This window comes from Perissodus microlepis, chromosome 3 (assembly GCF_051167445.1).
Source record: "Perissodus microlepis isolate ML-2025 ecotype Zambia chromosome 3, ASM5116744v1, whole genome shotgun sequence".
NCBI lineage: Eukaryota > Metazoa > Chordata > Actinopteri > Cichliformes > Cichlidae > Perissodus > Perissodus microlepis.
The window spans coordinates 20,582,752-20,601,038 of record NC_140463.1 but is presented as its reverse complement, the minus strand read 5'-3'; the positions used below and the strand labels follow the sequence as shown (position 1 = coordinate 20,601,038).

At 39.4% G+C, this 18,287-nt stretch overlaps 1 protein-coding gene across 1 annotated transcript in view; it reads right to left on the bottom strand.

Moving 5' to 3' along the window:
• The window catches only part of trpc5a (transient receptor potential cation channel, subfamily C, member 5a), a 211,572-nt gene that overhangs the window by 94,566 nt on the left and 98,719 nt on the right, over nucleotides 1–18,287 (bottom strand). The window contains exons 2-8 of the mRNA XM_084923523.1: nucleotides 16,911–16,952; nucleotides 14,250–14,352; nucleotides 12,341–12,591; nucleotides 3,039–3,155; nucleotides 2,839–2,901; nucleotides 1,609–1,746; nucleotides 835–1,041 (exon numbers count right to left, since the gene is read on the bottom strand). Coding sequence (XP_084779649.1) covers nucleotides 835–1,041; nucleotides 1,609–1,746; nucleotides 2,839–2,901; nucleotides 3,039–3,155; nucleotides 12,341–12,591; nucleotides 14,250–14,352; nucleotides 16,911–16,943 — 912 coding nt within the window. The 5' untranslated portion in view covers nucleotides 16,944–16,952. The remainder of the gene's footprint in view (nucleotides 1–834; nucleotides 1,042–1,608; nucleotides 1,747–2,838; nucleotides 2,902–3,038; nucleotides 3,156–12,340; nucleotides 12,592–14,249; nucleotides 14,353–16,910; nucleotides 16,953–18,287) is intronic.

Below are 18,287 nucleotides of genomic sequence, written 5' to 3'. Positions count from 1 at the left end.
CCAAAACAAGCTGATTGGACACAGCTCCCAGCCAACAACAACAAAAGGAACTCATGAACAACCACTGAACCGCTCCAGGTCTGTAAAATGACTATGCAGTATATGCAGGCAGTTTTTCCCCCCGTCAGCTTCTCTTCTTTGCTTTTAATGGAGACAGATTTTTTTGCCAGGCCTTCTGACATCTAAGATAGATTAAAGTTATCTTAATCCCTCTCTCCTCTGATCTGCTTTCTTATTGTCACTTGCCTTACTCCACTCATATACACACACAAAGTGAAATAGAAAGCAGAGCAAAGACTGCACTGTTTGTAATCACTCTTTTTTGTCTCCCTGTAAAAGCCGACAGCTTCCAAGGCAGGAACTCACATACATCAACATGAATGTGTGGCCGGACAGGGTAAACTTGGACTTCATTTGTGGCTCCGGACACCTTTACTTCATTATTCACAAAGCAAATCTTTGACTGCAGTTAAGTTAGTATTCACCGTGAATATGATGAATTTGAAGATGAACTTTACCGTTGGGTTGTAATGTTATGTTTAACCGTAGGACCAAAGTGCTTATTCAGCCAACTGATGGTCACTCTGCTCACAGTGGGTAAAAGTATAGCAAATATGCAAAAGACATGCTACCTTGACCGTGATGGGTCATATATAAAGCATCTTGGACATTCACACAGACTGATTATTATTCTGTGGAAATTTTCAGCAGCACATTCAGACAAACCCAAAACAATCAGGTGAACCAGTTTTATCCATAAGAAACAGAGTGATTTGATGAGGAGTGGTCTGAAAGATTCTTTAATAGGAGTTCCTATCCAAGCCGAGTCCCTACCTCTTTTTGGTGGTACTTGATGGCGAGTTTGAGCTTGGCCAGATCATGGCACTGTCTAGGGTCTAGTTCCTCACTCTGGTCGTTGTCTCTGTGGTTCAGGATGGTCTCAAGTTCTCTAGAACTCCTGGCCTGATCCAGGAGGTCCTTAGCGAAACGCTTGCACTGCTGAGACAGTTCCTCATACTCCTGACGAAACTCATTCTCCACCTGAAATAAGGGTGGAGTGAGATTAACGCTGTAAGATTAATGGGAAACATATGATGGCTCTTTGATTTCCTCAGTTTTAGATTTCCATCTGCTGCTGGAATAGCTTAACGGCATCACAATCTCCTTGTGGACCCCAAAAATGAAAGTATTATTTGACATAAACCATTCTGAAGTCTGCATCATAGAGACTCAGTATTGGAGAAGAAGTGTGTCTGTTCTTGTTACCCGAGAAAAGACTGCAGGGATTATAGTAAGGTATGGTGTGAGTCTTTTTGCTGTTACTTTTGAGACGATAAATACCAGAAAAAATGTGAGGCAGGGGGAGACAGTCACTCTTGACAGCATAAGTGAAAGAAATACAAATGAGTAACAGGAAGATGATGCTGAATGCTACTCCTTCCACAGTTAATTTAACATCCCATCAAGTTTTAGGAGGTTGCTTTCCTCCAGTACATCTGTACCTTGGCTGTTTAGAAAAGTAATGGACTATGTATGAAGAGAAGGAGTTTTGTTAAGTTTCTTCTTTTGGTCAACAAACATGACATCATCAGGCATCAACATCCATACCTTGCTGAGTTCTTTGAGTTCCCAGCCCAGTCTGAAGGCAGTGAGGATGGGATCTTCACTGGACAACGCAATGAGAGATGGCGAGGCTAAAGCCTTGTAGATGTTGAGTCTAGACCGTGAATGTCGAAGGCTGTCGACCTACAAAGAATCAGGAAAGGTTTTTACCCTTCCTTTAAGATTTACATTAACTACGAGACTTGCAGAAGGTACTGTTAACATCGAGAAACAGTTTCAATCGGTATAACAAAAACTAACACACTGGCTATCTTTCACATGTAACATAACTGTTCCCAGAGTGGATGTTCAACATGCACTGTTCAAGTGTTGCAGGCCAACTATGTCATAGAGTAGCATCTATCCCAGACAAAACAAGATGGTGAACTTTAGTTTTTCAGTTTTGTCTTCAGATTTTGCACCAGCAGTGTGATAACACTCGTTTAACCAGTTTGTATGAGTGACTATGGTGTGGTATGTCTAGACTATGAACAGTCTGTTAACGTTTAGTGTTCATTGTAAATATAGATTAATAGAGAAATATTTCCTAATGCTTTAATGACTTATTGTCTGTTTGAACAAAATTATTTTCATTTCACTGCCTGGGCAAGACTAAAAAAAAAAAAAAGAAGAGCAGCAAAGCAGCTTAACTGACATTATTTTTATCATTATCATCATCATCATCATTATGGTGGAGCTGGGGTAAATTCGGTTTAAAGTTGCAGACTGCACCTTTTCAATTTATATAACAAAGCTGAGATCTACAGTATTCCTGTGTAAAAGAGTTGGTGGTGCCTTGTATGGAAAGCATAAATAGAAAACTATTTTTACATTGGATCTGAGGGAAATGTACTAAAGCTATGTGCTGTTCTCAGGCCTGAAATGATTAAACAAGATTTCAAGAATTTACTGTAAAGCAGTTTTGTAGTTTCAAATAAAAAAAAATATTCACTCCAAACCATGACCTTCATAAAAATGTTTAAGTCTTCAAATGTAAGGCTCAGAGCCTGGTTATATCAATAAAGCATGCTCATTCATCTTTCATATTGTTGTAAAGTATAAGAACATTAAATGTAGGCGAGTTCAAAAAGTTGAAATGATGTTGGAAATTTCTGATGTCTAATCTAGAGTCCATGCTGGAAGTTAAAGCAATATATTCAAATATAAATGTTCAGCAAACCAAACACAATGCAAGCAATGCAAAAGATGCAGCACTAAAGAAAGAACATCCCTTACCTCTGAGCTGGATACACACTCAACACAGTCGCATCGTATCTGATGTGGTCTGGGTATGGTGACCTACACAGAGCAAAAACATCGAACAACAAATCACTGATAAAATAAAGATCTCGCTTTATTCCTTGACCATCAAGACAGACAAAAAAAAAAACTTACTACTCATTATGTTGATAACTTATGCGTAAAACAACCATTACCTTCCGCTGGACAAGCAGCTTGATAATCTCATAGTTGTTTGTATGAGCAGCAAGCATGATGGGAGTTATATCTGGGGTGAACTCTGAAAACTGGCTGTCCATCATCAGAGAAGGAACCTGTAGGAGAACAAAGTACACACCTCTTAAACTGGCTGTTATCTACCTTTTAATATTTGGGTAAAAAGCCGGCTGTCAACCGCCAGTTAAACAGGAAAAAATGACTAAGAAACACTTTTATTGTCCAATTAAAAAGCTTTGATTCAGCTCCACATGTGACACTGTTACATAGGGGGAAAACTGAAAGTGAAAGACAAATTAAGCAAATGATGAATCCAATCAAACACTCTTGAATCAGATTAAAACAAATTAAATTAGATCAATGTATTCGATAAAAAGAAATTTCCTGCTTGACAACTCTGCAGAGGTAGATTATTTAAAGCCACATCCTCTCCAAAACTCATTTTATCCCGCACAGATGCAGCTCTGAACACCAGCTGTACCTGGGAGAGAAGAGGGGAGTGGAAGATTGTTTGTTTGCCAAGTGAATACCAGGAGGTCTGTCATTACAGGAAGACAAAGGAGAGATGGAGAGAGAAAAACCAAGAATGTAATAGCTGCATATAAATAAAGAAAAAGAAATGCAGACGTATGTTAACAAGACGGCTGAACCAAGAGGATACAGTTTTCTAGACTAATGCCACGTCTTGAGTCTATGATGCTATCGATCACTAGGTTAGTCCAGCCCATAACGGACACGTTACATCTGCATCATATAATCTGTACAAAATGTAAACACGACCACTTGTAGCTTTACAGTCAGTTATATCAGGGGGCTGTGTGCCAGACTGTTTCTTGGCCCAGAGCAGGAACTTTCTGGAATCTCTGCCTGGCAACCTCACAAAGACAACAACAAGAGTGCCAGCCATATGTAGCAGAGCTTGGAAGATTGTTTTTGAGGCGGACATCACATCGTCTTCAAACAAAATGCTGGGATCTTCAAAACACCCAAAACAGCTGGGAGTGCACCGCCATCAAATTTGTAATCTACAGCTTTAAACGTCAATATGGAGTTGAGTGGTCACAAATCATTTGTAAGACGCAACACAAATGTGCAGTATTTGCCATCAATTGCAGTTCCCAAAGTAATTTGATGTTATATTTATTACTGTGTGTTTTATTAATTGTTCTGCACTAGCCTCTGTAGAAAGATAACTGCTATAACAATAAACTTAAAAAATATATATCAATAGAAACGTGGATGGTAGATTTTCTTGAGCATAATATTTTAATAGACTCTCTTCAAAAATAACAATTCTTTAAAATCTCTTCAAAGTTTTGTTGAAGCATGCTAGAAATTAAAACTTTTTTGAGAAACTACCACAACACAAAGATGTCATACAGGAGTGTGTAAAACTCCATTTACAGTACAACACAAACCACATCTGACCAATGTAGAAAGACAAGGTACAGGCCCTGCTGCTGAGTGAAGAAGAGGGTTAGTACATCAGAGTGTCTGGTTTGAGAAACAGAGACCTCTCAGGTATCTGTGTACTGATATATTATTGGGTCCTTGTCATCCAGGTCATAGTTGACCTGAGTTAAATGCAACTCAAACTCACACAGAAGGCTTCTTCATTTTCCTTCAGATCAGGAGTCCCAGGTATTTTACCACAAGTGCAGTTTCCATAGGCTGGTGGTTGTTTGTAAAGGGAGTAAAGTGTAGTTTAAGGTCCCAAGTATGTGCACACTTGAGCCAGTTGAGGGGTGTTTACCCACTGCAGTCGTGCTCTAGTCCAGACCTCCAAAATCCCAACTGTGTGTCTCTGGAAGTGGATGGCATCTGCCAAGTGCAATATTCCGGGAACAGGAGAGGTTTGAAAAAAAGAAAACCCTTCAAAGATCAAGGCCACATTCTTTGTACACCGTCTCCATCAACAACAGAGCTCTCTGCACATAGATGGCATGCAGTGCTACCCCAGTCTAGCAGGGGAAGCACTGCAAACAAGCTACCTCTGCTGGACTGAATCATGCGCACTGTTGTGTGGACTCTTTAGTCTTTTAGTAATTTCCAATAGTAAATGGCACATGGCATTAATGGTTTAGAAAACAAATACTGCTCCAGACACTCAACTAGCCAAATGTCAACAACCTTGAGCTTTGCTGAAACGACCAGCAGAACATGGAACATAAGAGCGATCAATGTTGAAAATGAGTGTAGAGATCTCATTAAAAATAAAAGCTAAAAATTATTTAAAAGGGTCTCTTAATCCACTACTAACAGTGAAGGAGATATTCGTGATCAATTGATGGTATATTATATAAAGTTGAAGGCTGTCTTATGCTGAAACCAGGACCCTAAAGTAAAAGTTAAGAATGAGGCTGACAGGGTGCTGGTATGTCAAAGAAAAGCACACACACATGTACTTCCAGACATCTGAAGAAGAGAGAGGAGGGGCTGAGGAAGGAGGGTACATGTGTGGACCCTTTCATGTCTCCGAGGGAGAATGATGGAGAGTGCTTCTCCTCACCCTTCCCATCTTTCTGTCTCCATCTTTTCTGCTGCCTCATCTTCTCCTCGTCTCCCCTTTCCACATTCTTCTATCCCCCCCCTTCCATCTTCTTGCATCTCTCTCATTTCCTTGTTTTCCCTTCATCTAACCACCTCCTTTCCATCAGCTTACTCTCCTCATCTCTCTCTACCTTTGTCTCTTCCTCCTCTCACCTGCCACAACCCTATTTTCTTCATCCGATCTCTCTCTCTTTTTCTAATCCCTCTTTTTTTCCTGCCGTGATAAGGAGTGTGAGAACAGCTGCCACGGGCTGGGCCCCAAATAAAAATTAAAGAGACAGACCGAGAATACACAAACAAGTAAATATAATCAAGCACACATGCAAATACAGAAACGGCAAATAACAGAATGAACATAACTTGAGTACAATTGATTTTTCACGCACTGAAATTGGCTGCACCATCTGCAGCTGCGAACGAGCACCACTTAGGAAACTCCAGCCTTATATAACTCGGGATTTAAACTTTTTCAATTAGGTGAAACTACACCGATGGCATATTTAGGCTCCAGATGTACACTGTCGGTTCCCCCAAAATGGAGCAACACAGTGAGATAGCAGGAGGTGTGATTGTCATGGGCTTGTTCCTCTTACATGTTTCTGAAGATGGGTCAGATCGCTGAGAGTTAAAGCGACATGATGAAATATGAGAGAAAGGTTTAGTTAAACTCGATCTACATTTTTCCCCGATTTATTGCTGGCTGGATTATGTTCAGAGGAAATGTTTATCTTTATCTGCTACAACGGTGCAAAGGCTGGGTTTCATAGCTTGAGTCCCATCTAAACTTGACTGCCACTATATTAATCACCTGGCAGCACTTCAGTGCACTGGGTATCGGTCAAAATGACGTACTGAGAATTAGAATGAAAAAGAAAGGTGATTTAAGTGATTCTGAATATGGCCGGTTGTCTGAGACAGGCTGATCTGAGTATTTCAGAAAGTGCTGGGATTTTCCCACACAACCGTCTGTAGGGTTTAGGAAGCCAAAGAAAATCTGCAGCAACTGTGTGATGCTATCATGTCAATATGGACCAAAATCTGTGAGGAATGTTTCCAGCACTTTGTTGATATCACAAAGAATTAAGGCAGTTCTGAAGTCTAAAATGAGGTCCAACCCAGTACTGGGTGTACGTAATAAAGTGCGCGGTGAATGAACGTTTAGATTTAGCCAAGAAAAGCACTTTAAACTTTTGAGAAAACCTATGGTTTCAGTTATAAGTTGGTTATCAGGTTCATTCACTCATTTGTCTTGAGTATTGAGCCAGTTTTTGCACAGAACTGCAAGTGCATAAAGTTTTAAAATACTGGAGTCACTAGAACAGGTATTCTGATACAAGATTTTTGAGTCATTAAAAAATACTTTAAGGGATACTTAAATTACTGGAAAGAAATGATAAGTTACCATTGTGTGTGTCTCATAACTCAATTTTGGATGGACCAAAAGACAAGTTTAATTCAAAGCACTGAAAGTCCCTGAGAAGGCAACTCCAGGACAATAACCCAAAGAGTAAAGGTAACTTTGAAAATAATTAAGGGCAAATAAACTCACAACAGACGCAGGACAGATGAACAGGAGAAGATCTGATAAAAGCTTCAGGGTGGGTAGGACTATTTATACACAAGTAACTGAAGGGAACTGAAGGGAAACAGGTGAAAACAATCTAGACTTGGAGAATACAGACAGGAAGCAAACCTGAGGCAGGAAACAAAGTAAAACCGGAAACAACCGAAGGAAAGAAAACAAGAAAACACAAAGGGGCTGAGGCATGACCAAAGAATTGGGCGGGACACTGAGGGAATTAAAAACAAATTCAAATTAAAATGGGAACCCACACCATCAGTACACATGTACCAAAACTCCACAGAACTCAGATAATATGACGGAAACTGATAAAGATCAAAGCAGAAGTGAGAAACTCAAATATCAAAAGCCTCAAAGACCAAGAACACAAACTACTGAACCAACACAAGACAGAATAATCAGGACACCATGTAGCATGTGATCCCACTGCGACAACACCAGTAATCCTGGGACGGCATTTGTCTCCACAGTCTGTCTTTAATTAAGTGTTGTCTGCAACCCTAAAGTCTCTTGACTGTGTCATGCTGGACTGTGACGATAGTCTTGACAAAATCCACAGACAGACACATAAACACAAGCCAAAGTACTCAAAACTACCTGGTAGTGGTAGTAACAAGTGTCTCCAGGACCATATGTTGCCATGATAACACCACACACACACACACACACACACACACACACACACACACACACACACAAGGTGAAAACAATTTCAGCCACGACAGAGTGGCACCTGTTAGAGCAGGTGTCTCTCAGACCACATTTTGCCATGATTACACACAAACACGCACCCACACAGACTTACACAGTGGAAAGAAAACCAGCTATGTCATTAGGAGGCACTAATACATTAAAAATGGCAATAAACAAAAGGGCTTTTAGTAAAACAAAGCCAATGTATTTAATGGCAGGCTGATAACCAAGCAGTCTGATATTTAGAACATTTTATTAATCCCAGGGGGAAAGCTGAAGCTAACAAAACAGTTTTGTGTTTTGTCTCACTCCCAGGACTTCATCAGCACTGAATATCAAATATTAGTATCAAGACAAGACCTATATCAGTCTGCTCTATCCTTTTGCTCCTGATACCTGGTGACCTTATTCAGTAATCTGAGGTCACACCACATAAAACTTTATACCCCAAACCTTCATATTAAATTCAACAACTCAAAATGTCTAGCGCTGATAGAAACTGAAGTAAAAATAAAAAAACAAAAAAACCCAAACTTCCTTAAAATCTGTCCACAAACATATTAACACCTCTCAAAGCAGTACAGCACCTTTAGTAGTAGCTCCACGTCCTATAAGCATCTCCAGGACCATGTGTTGCCATGATAACCACACTCAGATGCACATTCACAATCCAAAACATTTTTCAGCCACAACAGTGTTGCTGTCAGTCAAAAAATCCAACATATCTAGGGCACGACTGCTGTTGACCCCTTGAAAGGAGAACGATTGAAAGCAAAATTTATATAAAAGGTCATTTTTGACTCCAAACTGTGTCAGAATTTGGACCCCTTTTTATTCCGGACTCCATTTATTCGTGGCTATTATCTGAAGCACATTATGATTTGGCTCTCAAATTACCCATTCATACACTGATGGCTGCAAGCTCTCGTGAAAGTCACTGCATGAAATGCTCGGAACAGTGTGGCAGTACTTTGGGATGGGGGCACACAGAGCCAACCATCGAACTGGAAATTTTCAAAAGAGCAGTCAAATGGTTTCTGTAGTTTATCACAGTGGGTCACACTTGCTTTGTTACACTGTAATGTGAAGAAGAAAAAAGTCCACAAAGGAGCTGCTGGTTTACTGAAAGTGGATCTCAGCTAGAGTCCTGTGAAGTTATAACAAGAAATTAGGAGTGAAATTGCAGAAAGTTTGTGCAAGAAATCCTGTTTTTCTGGCTAAATCATAAAAAGATGTTTTGTGTTATGGATTTACTTTAAATTAGATTTCACTTTAAAAACAAAACCAGACAATGCATGATAATAAAAAAATCCACTGTATTGTCTCCTCGCATCCATCAGTGCAGACACACGTGCATCCAATCCAGATGAATACGCTCAGATCAAAACCCAAATTAACACTGACTCCAGTTACACACATGCAATTCTAATTGTTTGCTTCACACATCAAAGGACACACAAAACCTTCCTTCATCTGCATCTCTCTCTGCAACTATTTCTCACTTTGTCTCCCTCCTAATGTGTCTTGTTTCCTATGTTTTTCCTCTATGCCCATCTGATTTCCTACATGCTGCATTTGCTGTTTTTCTTCTTTATTTGACTCCAGTCCATCTCTGTTTGCGCTCTTCAGGGCAAAGAGCTCCAGATCTAATCCTTTTGTCCATGTTTAAAAAAAAAAAAATCATTCTCTTCTTCCTCCTTCCCTCCCTTTTGTTCTTTGGGCTGTTGCCTCAGTCCTCCTATTTCGAGTATGCTGGTAATGAAGAGTGAGGAGTGGATGTGAACAGGGGAGTGAGGGAGGATGGACGCAGAGATATAGAGAGGTAATCAAAGAAAGAGGGGGAGTCAGACTGAGTCAGATAGAGAGGGATGGCAGAAAGATCAACTGTTTAGCTTTGCAGGAGCAGATAAAAGGCCCTGATTCTACCTGTCAGTAGAAAAGTGCAGTTTAGAAACATACGTAAACTCACAAAGCACACATCCAGCTCTTAATATAAGTATGGAGCACTGATGTGTGAGTGTACATATGTTTGTGTGTGCAAAACTCAATACTGTGCCCTGAATATTGGTGAAATAGATACTTTCAGGGGCGTAATTTCCAGGGGGGTTAGGGGGGTTATGACCCCCCCAAATAATCAGACCAAACCAAAATAACCCACCCAATAAAATTATGAATTATCTTGCATAAATAGGCTGTTGCTTTTCTTTACTCCTTATCAGCAAAATTGTTGCATGTTTAATCATCTGGGAATTTACCCAGATGTATTTATTTATTTAGACAGAGATCTTGACCCCCCCAATGTTCAGCACAAAGTTGCGCCGATGGATAGTTTAAATATAAAACTTGAGATCACTCTTTCCACAAACAGGCCCTTTTTCGTTTTCCCCACACATGCAGAGGTAACGAGGTAACGCCTTTGTGAAGCATTCCTCTCCGAGTTTCTCTCTTTTTTTCTCTCATCAAACTTGATTCTTTCCAATGCCTTTTGCTGGAAGTATGCTTCTCTCAGCTGAACCCAAGTAAACTAACAAAAGTGAACTGACACATTTCTGTGCATCTTTTATTGCTAATATAACCTGTTTCACATTCTCTCTGTTTGCCACACTGCTACTCGTCTCTTCCTGTGCGTATCCATCTTTAGACTTCGGTAACTGTGCAGCAGCAGAAAAAAAAATGTTAATAGTGTAGTAGAAAAGCGTTTGGGTTTTTAAAGCCACCCCCAATGATAACTGTGCAGGGGTTGAATTTTTTTCTATAACTCTAGTTGGGGTTCATTTCTTCCTACAGAAACTCCCACAAGCACATTTTTAAGCCTGTTATTCACTTAGCAAACTTGGTATTCATGTAATTTCACCCTGAATTACACCCCTCACTAACCAAGCTAGCCAGCACCAGCAGCTACACCCTCCAAATTCAATCCTGATGCTGTAGCCTACACACACATATTGTTTTAGCACGCTACAAGACTGAGATCTTATTGAACGTATTGGACAATTGAAATAAACTGTATATAAAAGATAGACAAAAAAAAAATAACATTAATATGGGAGTAAGTTCAATTTGAATTCTTTCTAACGGTCAGCAGGGGGACATGTAATTGCAAAAGTCTTTGGGAAAAGACAATTCCCATACTCCACGACATCAGTACTAACTTTTCTGAGGATTTTATGGTAACAAATGTTAGTTTCAAGTCTTACTGGTTAAAGTATGATGTTTGTTTTAGTCAAAAAGGATAAAGTAACATTTTCTTGGGCAGGTCTAACTCCATACAGTGTGATTAACAACTACATTATGAGCATCCGGTGACCCTCGGAATCGTGGTCACATCCATCTCGCTTATGATGTCCTTGACAAAGCTAATATGACAATGACCAAAATACTCAATGCTTCAACAAACCAACATCATGGTGGTTATGTGCATCTTTCATATACAGTCTGTGCAATTCTGAAGCGACAACACGGTGCCGCATGTCTCTTGCTTTCTAAATCTCACACATAGGCCAATATTTTATACAAGACAGTAAAACAGATTAACATGTATGCGTTGCTGCCCACTGCTTTATTATCATTATTACAGAAATCTGCGCTGCGCTGACATCACTGTGTATTACGCATGTGTGATGTGTAAGGTAACTGAAGAGAGACAAAAAGTATGAGAAGACAAACAGAAACACTGGAAGAACAGATTTGTTCTCATCCACATCCAACTGAGAGGCAACCAAAACCTTCCCACAATCCTCTGCTTCGGCCAAGGGTTGGTTGCCATGGTGACATCGAACCTCACAGCCTCAACAGTCCAGGAATATTTTTCAAGAAGACGTCTTTGCTTCACTTATTTATTTTTTACATTTTGCAATTTACTTCCCGTCCGTTCCGTCTTCACATTTACTCCCCTGTTAGTTTGAATCGCTGTGAATCAGTTTTTTAACTACCCGTCTCTGAATCTCTCCATCTTAACCCCCCCAACACCTACTCTTTAAACTAAACTGTAGTGTGTTTTTCCTTCCTCTGCTCCTCTTTCTCTCTCTGACACACAAACAGAAATGCAGCAGGCAGACAAACATGCTGTCTGTCTCCAAATCCTATTTCACAGTTTGTCTATGAAACGGGCTGTTTAATTTCCCTCCTCTCAGCAGAATGTGGCATGGAGCATTACAATGAATGGATGTGCTGCTCATTATCTCACACACACACACATTAAAATGGAAAAATACTCACACAGGCGCACATTCACAGATGAGTAAATGCAAACACGTACATGCATGGATGCGTCTGGATGCAACACGCTAACATATACCCACAAAGGGCTCGCTCTCCCTCTCTGTTTGGTCTGAACCAGTGGTGCCGCCAGAAACATTTCCAGAGTCCAGATGGGGCCACTGAAAATGTGAAGTCAGTTCACCACAAACCAAAAGACATAAACTTTAGGCGTAGTTAAAAAGAAACATCCACACGCACCTGTTTCTCTCCACTGGGCCTTTTGTGTGACAGCAGCAGTTCCACGGCACCCACCACCTCCTTCCTGATGGCGTACAGCAGGGCGTCGCCCGTGTGGATGCCGTGGTCGAGCAGGAGCTCCATGATCTCCAGGTTCTCGTTCTCGATGGCGATGAGGAGAGCACTGCGGCCCAGCGGGTCCAGACAGTTCACATCCATGTTGTAGTACACCTCTGCTTCGCGAAGGGCATGTTTCACTCCCGCATAGTCACCTACAAGAAGAGGATAGTTGAAGTGTGCAGGTGGCTAAACATGCTTCATCAAAAATTTCACTTTCTCACCCAAATTACTGTTTATGTGTCTACTGATGTGAAAGTCTGTAAAATACAAATCTGTCAGGGAGCTAATGCCAATACAGACATGTGTATGATATATATGCTTATTCATTTATACTTTTTCAGGATTTATTCTCACCTCCTGCACACAAGAATCAAATCATTATCAATCAAAATTAAGTCTTTCAAAGTCTAAAAAAAAGACATTAAACACTCATTTGCATATATGAGTTTTAACATGTATGGTGTTTGCTACATCGAGTCCTATTGCTTAAAAAGTATTGTTTGGGGGGAGGGTCACGCTGATTATCTAAAGCACTCAAAAACTCACAAAAACTTCACATTACAGGGTTAGCTTTTTATCACAAGACCTTTTAACAGTAATCAGAGAAAATCCATGGAAACACGGGGAGAACACACAAACTCCTCACAGAAGGGCCCACCCAGGTTTGTGATGCCATCAAACAACATTTAAAATGTGGAGATGAATAAAATATGTATAACAAAATAATTTTTAAAAAAGCAGGGTAAGGTATCCTGAGAAAGGGCTAGTTACTGTGCAACTTACTATTGTTGTTTGTTGAAAAGCACTGTACATGTGTGTATGACTAGTATCTAATGTATACTGATCTTTTTAAAAGCAGGGGTGTCAAACATAAGGCCTGGGAGCCAGAATTGGCCTTGCAAAGACACTTTGGAAAATGTGAAGGAGTGTAAAGATTTTGAACTTTTAACTGTGTTTTCAGGAGTTGAAGAACAAAACAAAAACAAAAATCATTATAAATACAGAATAGTCTGGATGATGGAGCTACATGAACTACTGTAATATTACACATTTATTATGTATCCTGTACTTCTTTTTCTTACATTAAGAGGATTAAATATTTAGCTAAATATCTTTACGCTAGAAAGTGGAGTTTCATTTGGCCCACCATGTAAACTTATGGTCGTCTTCATTTTTGTGCTTGAAATATGTTGATGAACTTGATTTAAACTTAATGCTACATTGCTGTATAAGCTGCATGCAGGACTCTTGTGAAAACCTTTCCTGTGTTTCTTACAACTGGTTGCAGGAAAGTGACATATTTAGAAAGCATAGTCAGGTCGGCAAGTGTTTGGAAAATGACACTTTTTGCTCTGCATGAGCATCACCCAGTGCTGTGTTTACTTCCTTAAGGTGCTCTGCTAGGCCTCTACTCCATCTGCTTTCAGTTGGTACTTTTCTGTGGGTCTCTCTGCCGTCAGGTTTGACTTTAGAGTAAAATGCTCTGTAAGGTTGTGATCAGGTGACTGAACTTGTTTTTTTGCTTTGAGAAACTCTTGGGTTGCTTTTGCAGTAGACTTCACGTTATGAAGCTGTGTCCGATTAGTCAATGAATTTCTGGTTGCAGCATCTTGTTGAAGGACGTTTGCTGCAGCACATGTTGCAGAGACACCTGTGTACTGACACACTCTGACTGACCAGCTGCTCAGCTATCAGAAAGTATAAACTCAGCATCATTTAACGGGTGAGTGGATCAGTAGAATGCATTTGTGGAGGCAACTATGCGGCTTAAAATAACCAGATGGCTGCGCAAGGCTGTGTGTGCGTTTACCTTTCTCTACAGCTGTGAGGTAGGCCCGCTCCTCAGCAGACAGCTCCACCTCAGCACGGACAATCTGAAGTGGGATGCGGTCGCGGTACGGCGAATATGTCGCCTAAACCACAAAAACAGAGGACGACAACCACATGAGGCAAACTGCATGTAAGTAGAGACATGAACAAAAAAAAAACAAAAAAACATATGAGCCAGTTGTGTTATTGAACTAATGCACATGCAAAATAAATGTTCACCAAAGTTTCACCCGTGTAGTGGTGGGTACACAGTTGTTTTGCCAAAATACACCCATCATGGGCATAAATTTAGGTTTTTAATAATTTATTTAAAACTGTTCTTTTTCCCAGAGTGGTCTAACTGTACAGCTTTAATGACTTTAAACAAAAACAAGACCTGGGTGTACAACTTATAACTTATTTTGAATTTAGAGTCAACAGTATACATACAGGCTCAAATATATACATACCATTATATACCGTTTATATCTGGCATAACTTGCATAATTTTGGCTGGATATTTGACAGCTCTCAGTGGTCAAATGTAAGACTTGGTGGAGTTTGAAGCATAGTTAATTCGTTTTTAACAGGGTTGAAATCGAACCTTAATATTAGCCTGCTTTATCCACTCTAAAACCACTTCAGGTGTGTGAGGTGAACTTGAAGAATTAGGAGATAGCACTCCTCCTCCATCATTTTATCCACTTTACTACCAGTGGCAAAAAACAGCCCCAGAGCATGACGCTACAATCACCATGCTCGCCAGCTGATGTAGTGGTCTTAGGTCTGAAAGCCTAATTATTACTTCTCCAAACAAACCTCTTGTCTTTGTTGCCAAATAGCTCAATCAGCTGACCATAAAACTTTCCTGCAGATGGCATTTGGCTTGACTATGTGGGCAGCTGCAAATTTCAGTCGAGCCTTGAGCAAAGGATTTAAAGCTGGCTTCACTGTGGACAGTGACCCTGGTGTTCCAGCAGTTTCCAGTTCATGCCAGGCTTAAGCTCTGGTATTTCCTGGGTTGTTTCTTAGCATCCTAGCCAATTTGCTCTCAACTGAGAGTGACAGTTTGGGTCTAAGCAAAGTGGTGAAACATCCAAATTGCTTGTTTCATGCAACTGTTTGAACTGATGATCTTGGAATCAGCAGTCGTTTTAAGCTCTTGGTTTTTTGGACATTCCCAGTGTTCTGATGTTTACTCAATCCAATGACCACTGTCAAACAAACATTTTATATGTGTAACGAGAAACTACCAGCTGTAGTCAAATGTATACTTTCCACCCTCTGTTGACAAAAAACAGCATTCATAAAAATTTCAAATGTGTGTAAAAATTTCTGTTTTTTTAAAGTCATTAAAGATGTTTGCTGTACAATTATTATTATTATTATTATTATTATTATTATTAAGAATAGTTCACAGAAATCAGTAAAGGCATCAAACTAATATGAAATTCATTCTTACGATGAGCAGATTTAAAATGACAACAACTTTAACTTTATTGTTAATTAATTGATTTTTTGTTTATGTTATTCGGAAACTATACGAAAAACATTAACATTGAAATTTGTGTTGATAATGTATATCTAGAAAGGGTTAATACCATGAAATTTCTTGGTGTGATCATTGATCATAAGGCCTGTTGGAAATCACACATCACTTATGTGAGGGGAAAGTTAGCTCGGGGCATTGCTGTCTTGGGGAAAGCAAAACAATTTCTGGATAGGAAAACATTGTATGTGTTATATTGTGCTTTACTATTACCATACGTGAGTTATTGTGTAGAGGTTTGGAGAAATACATATAAAAGTAATATTCAGACTATAATCATAATGCAGAAAAGGGCTATTAGACTAATAAATCAGGAGGGGTATAGGGCTCACACAAACACACTTTTTATTAAGACGGTGAAGTTTAAAACAGTGCAAATAATATAAAAGGCAAGGAAAGGGATGTTACAAATCCAAATAAGTAAATGGTTCTTAGAAAGAGAAGGGAGGTATAATTGTAGAGGGAAGTGGAAATTAAAATTGCAAAGAGTAAGAACAACATTGAAAAGGATGTCTATTTCAATAGCGGGAGTTAAATTCTGGAATGAGTTAAAAGAAGAAATAAAGGTCAGTAGTGATACTAACCAGTTTAAAATAAAACTCAAAAAATAAATTTTAAGAATGAAGTATAAGAATGAAGAAAAGGCAATTAATGAAATGAAAGCAATATTAGGAAATCTTCTGTCTCTCTTGGCCACTTAAAGGGATCAGAAGCAGTTCTCAGGATGACTGGAAAATGAAACTACTACCATTGGATAGTTTTTTTTGTTTTAATACTTCAGTGTATTTTAATGTGTTTTTCTTAGGGCAATATGCTAAAAATTATTTCTGTCTTTAAGATACAGTTCATTTACCATCATCAATCAACAAGATGCAAGCACACTGAAACTCTCCAAGTGAAGCCTTTTCACTCAGGTATCTTCTCCACACCCCACTGTAAACCCAGCAGAGTGATGGAGAGGCTGAAACACCAACGTGTCTGCTTTGTGCAATTCAGAACTTCTAACTTTGTGGAGATGAACAAGTTCCAATTACGAGAATGAGGTTAACTTTACAAATCAGCACATCTTGTAACTTGGTTTCAGGATCAAGAACGAGACTGTGTTTGACTCACCTTTTTGTAGTACAACTGCGTCATGGGATTCATCTGGCCAGTCTGGAAAAAGGAAAAGAGAGAGCTGTGTTACTACCACGAGTGGAGCAAAAATAGTGTGAGGTGAAAGAGACAGGCGTGTGGACAGCTGCACAGGTTTGGTCCAGTGATCATTATGGTCAACAGCTGAAGCCACAAGAGTGGTTGCGAAAGAAAGCTCACAGAGGTTAATCGAATAACGTGCAACCCCGAGCTCAGGATTGCGGACACCTGAAGTCTGCATTGCTTAAAACCAGACTCGTCAGTTCATGGACATTTTCCACTTGAGGACTTTTGCTTCTGGCCACGGAGAGAGCTTAAGCATTATCGAGGAAGAGCTTTAACTACTGCTGCGATCGTAGCGCACAATGCTCCATGAGTCATATTGTTCACACTGACACAGCACATATGCTTTTTATGAGGATCATTTTATTTCTGTGCCATTTTCACTCAGTGGTGTTATCATTAAACGAGAACCATCAGCTCAAAACTTCAGGTTTTATGTAAAAATATTCAGGCTTTATATTTTCTGCAGGGAAGTAATCTAGTGAACAGCTGTTTCTAAATCTCAGGTACAATCCACACCAGAAACGCTAAAAGATAATTCTGCCACTCCACCAACAAAAAACTGAAAAAGGATTTACTCCATGCTCATTTACTCAATACACGTTTCATGTCAAACAAATTTAGCATAAGGCAAAGAGAAAAAAACAGCATTTTTTAAATGCCCCCGCCATTTCAGACTGGGAAAAGTTTGCGAACAGTTGCCGTCTAATTTCTAAATAAAGAATGTCAAAATGCTGCAATCAATAAGTAAGTCTGCACCAATGAGTGCAACTCACCTCTGACACGACTCTTTGCAATAAGGGACTCGACCCAATCAACTGCCGACTAGTTACATTTTTATATAAAAAGCAAGCATGCCAAATGCCGATGTAAGTTTATTATTATTTGTATGGGAATTTTTTGAATTTCTCTTTTAAATCTACAGGGAGTGCAGAATTATTAGGCAAGTTGTATTTTTCAGGAATAATTTTATTATTGAACAACAACCATGTTCTCAATGAACCCAAAAAACTCATTAATATCAAAGCTGAATGTTTTTGGAAGTAGTTTTTAGTTTGTTTTTAGTTTTAGCTATTTTAGGGGGATATCTGTGTGTGCAGGTGACTATTACTGTGCATAATTATTAGGCAACTCAACAAAAAACAAATATATACCCATGTCAATTATTTATTTTTACCAGTGAAACCAATATAACATCTCCACATTCACAAATATACATTTCTGACATTCAAAAACAAAACAAAAACAAATCAGCGACCAATATAGCCACCTTTCTTTGCAAGGACACTCAAA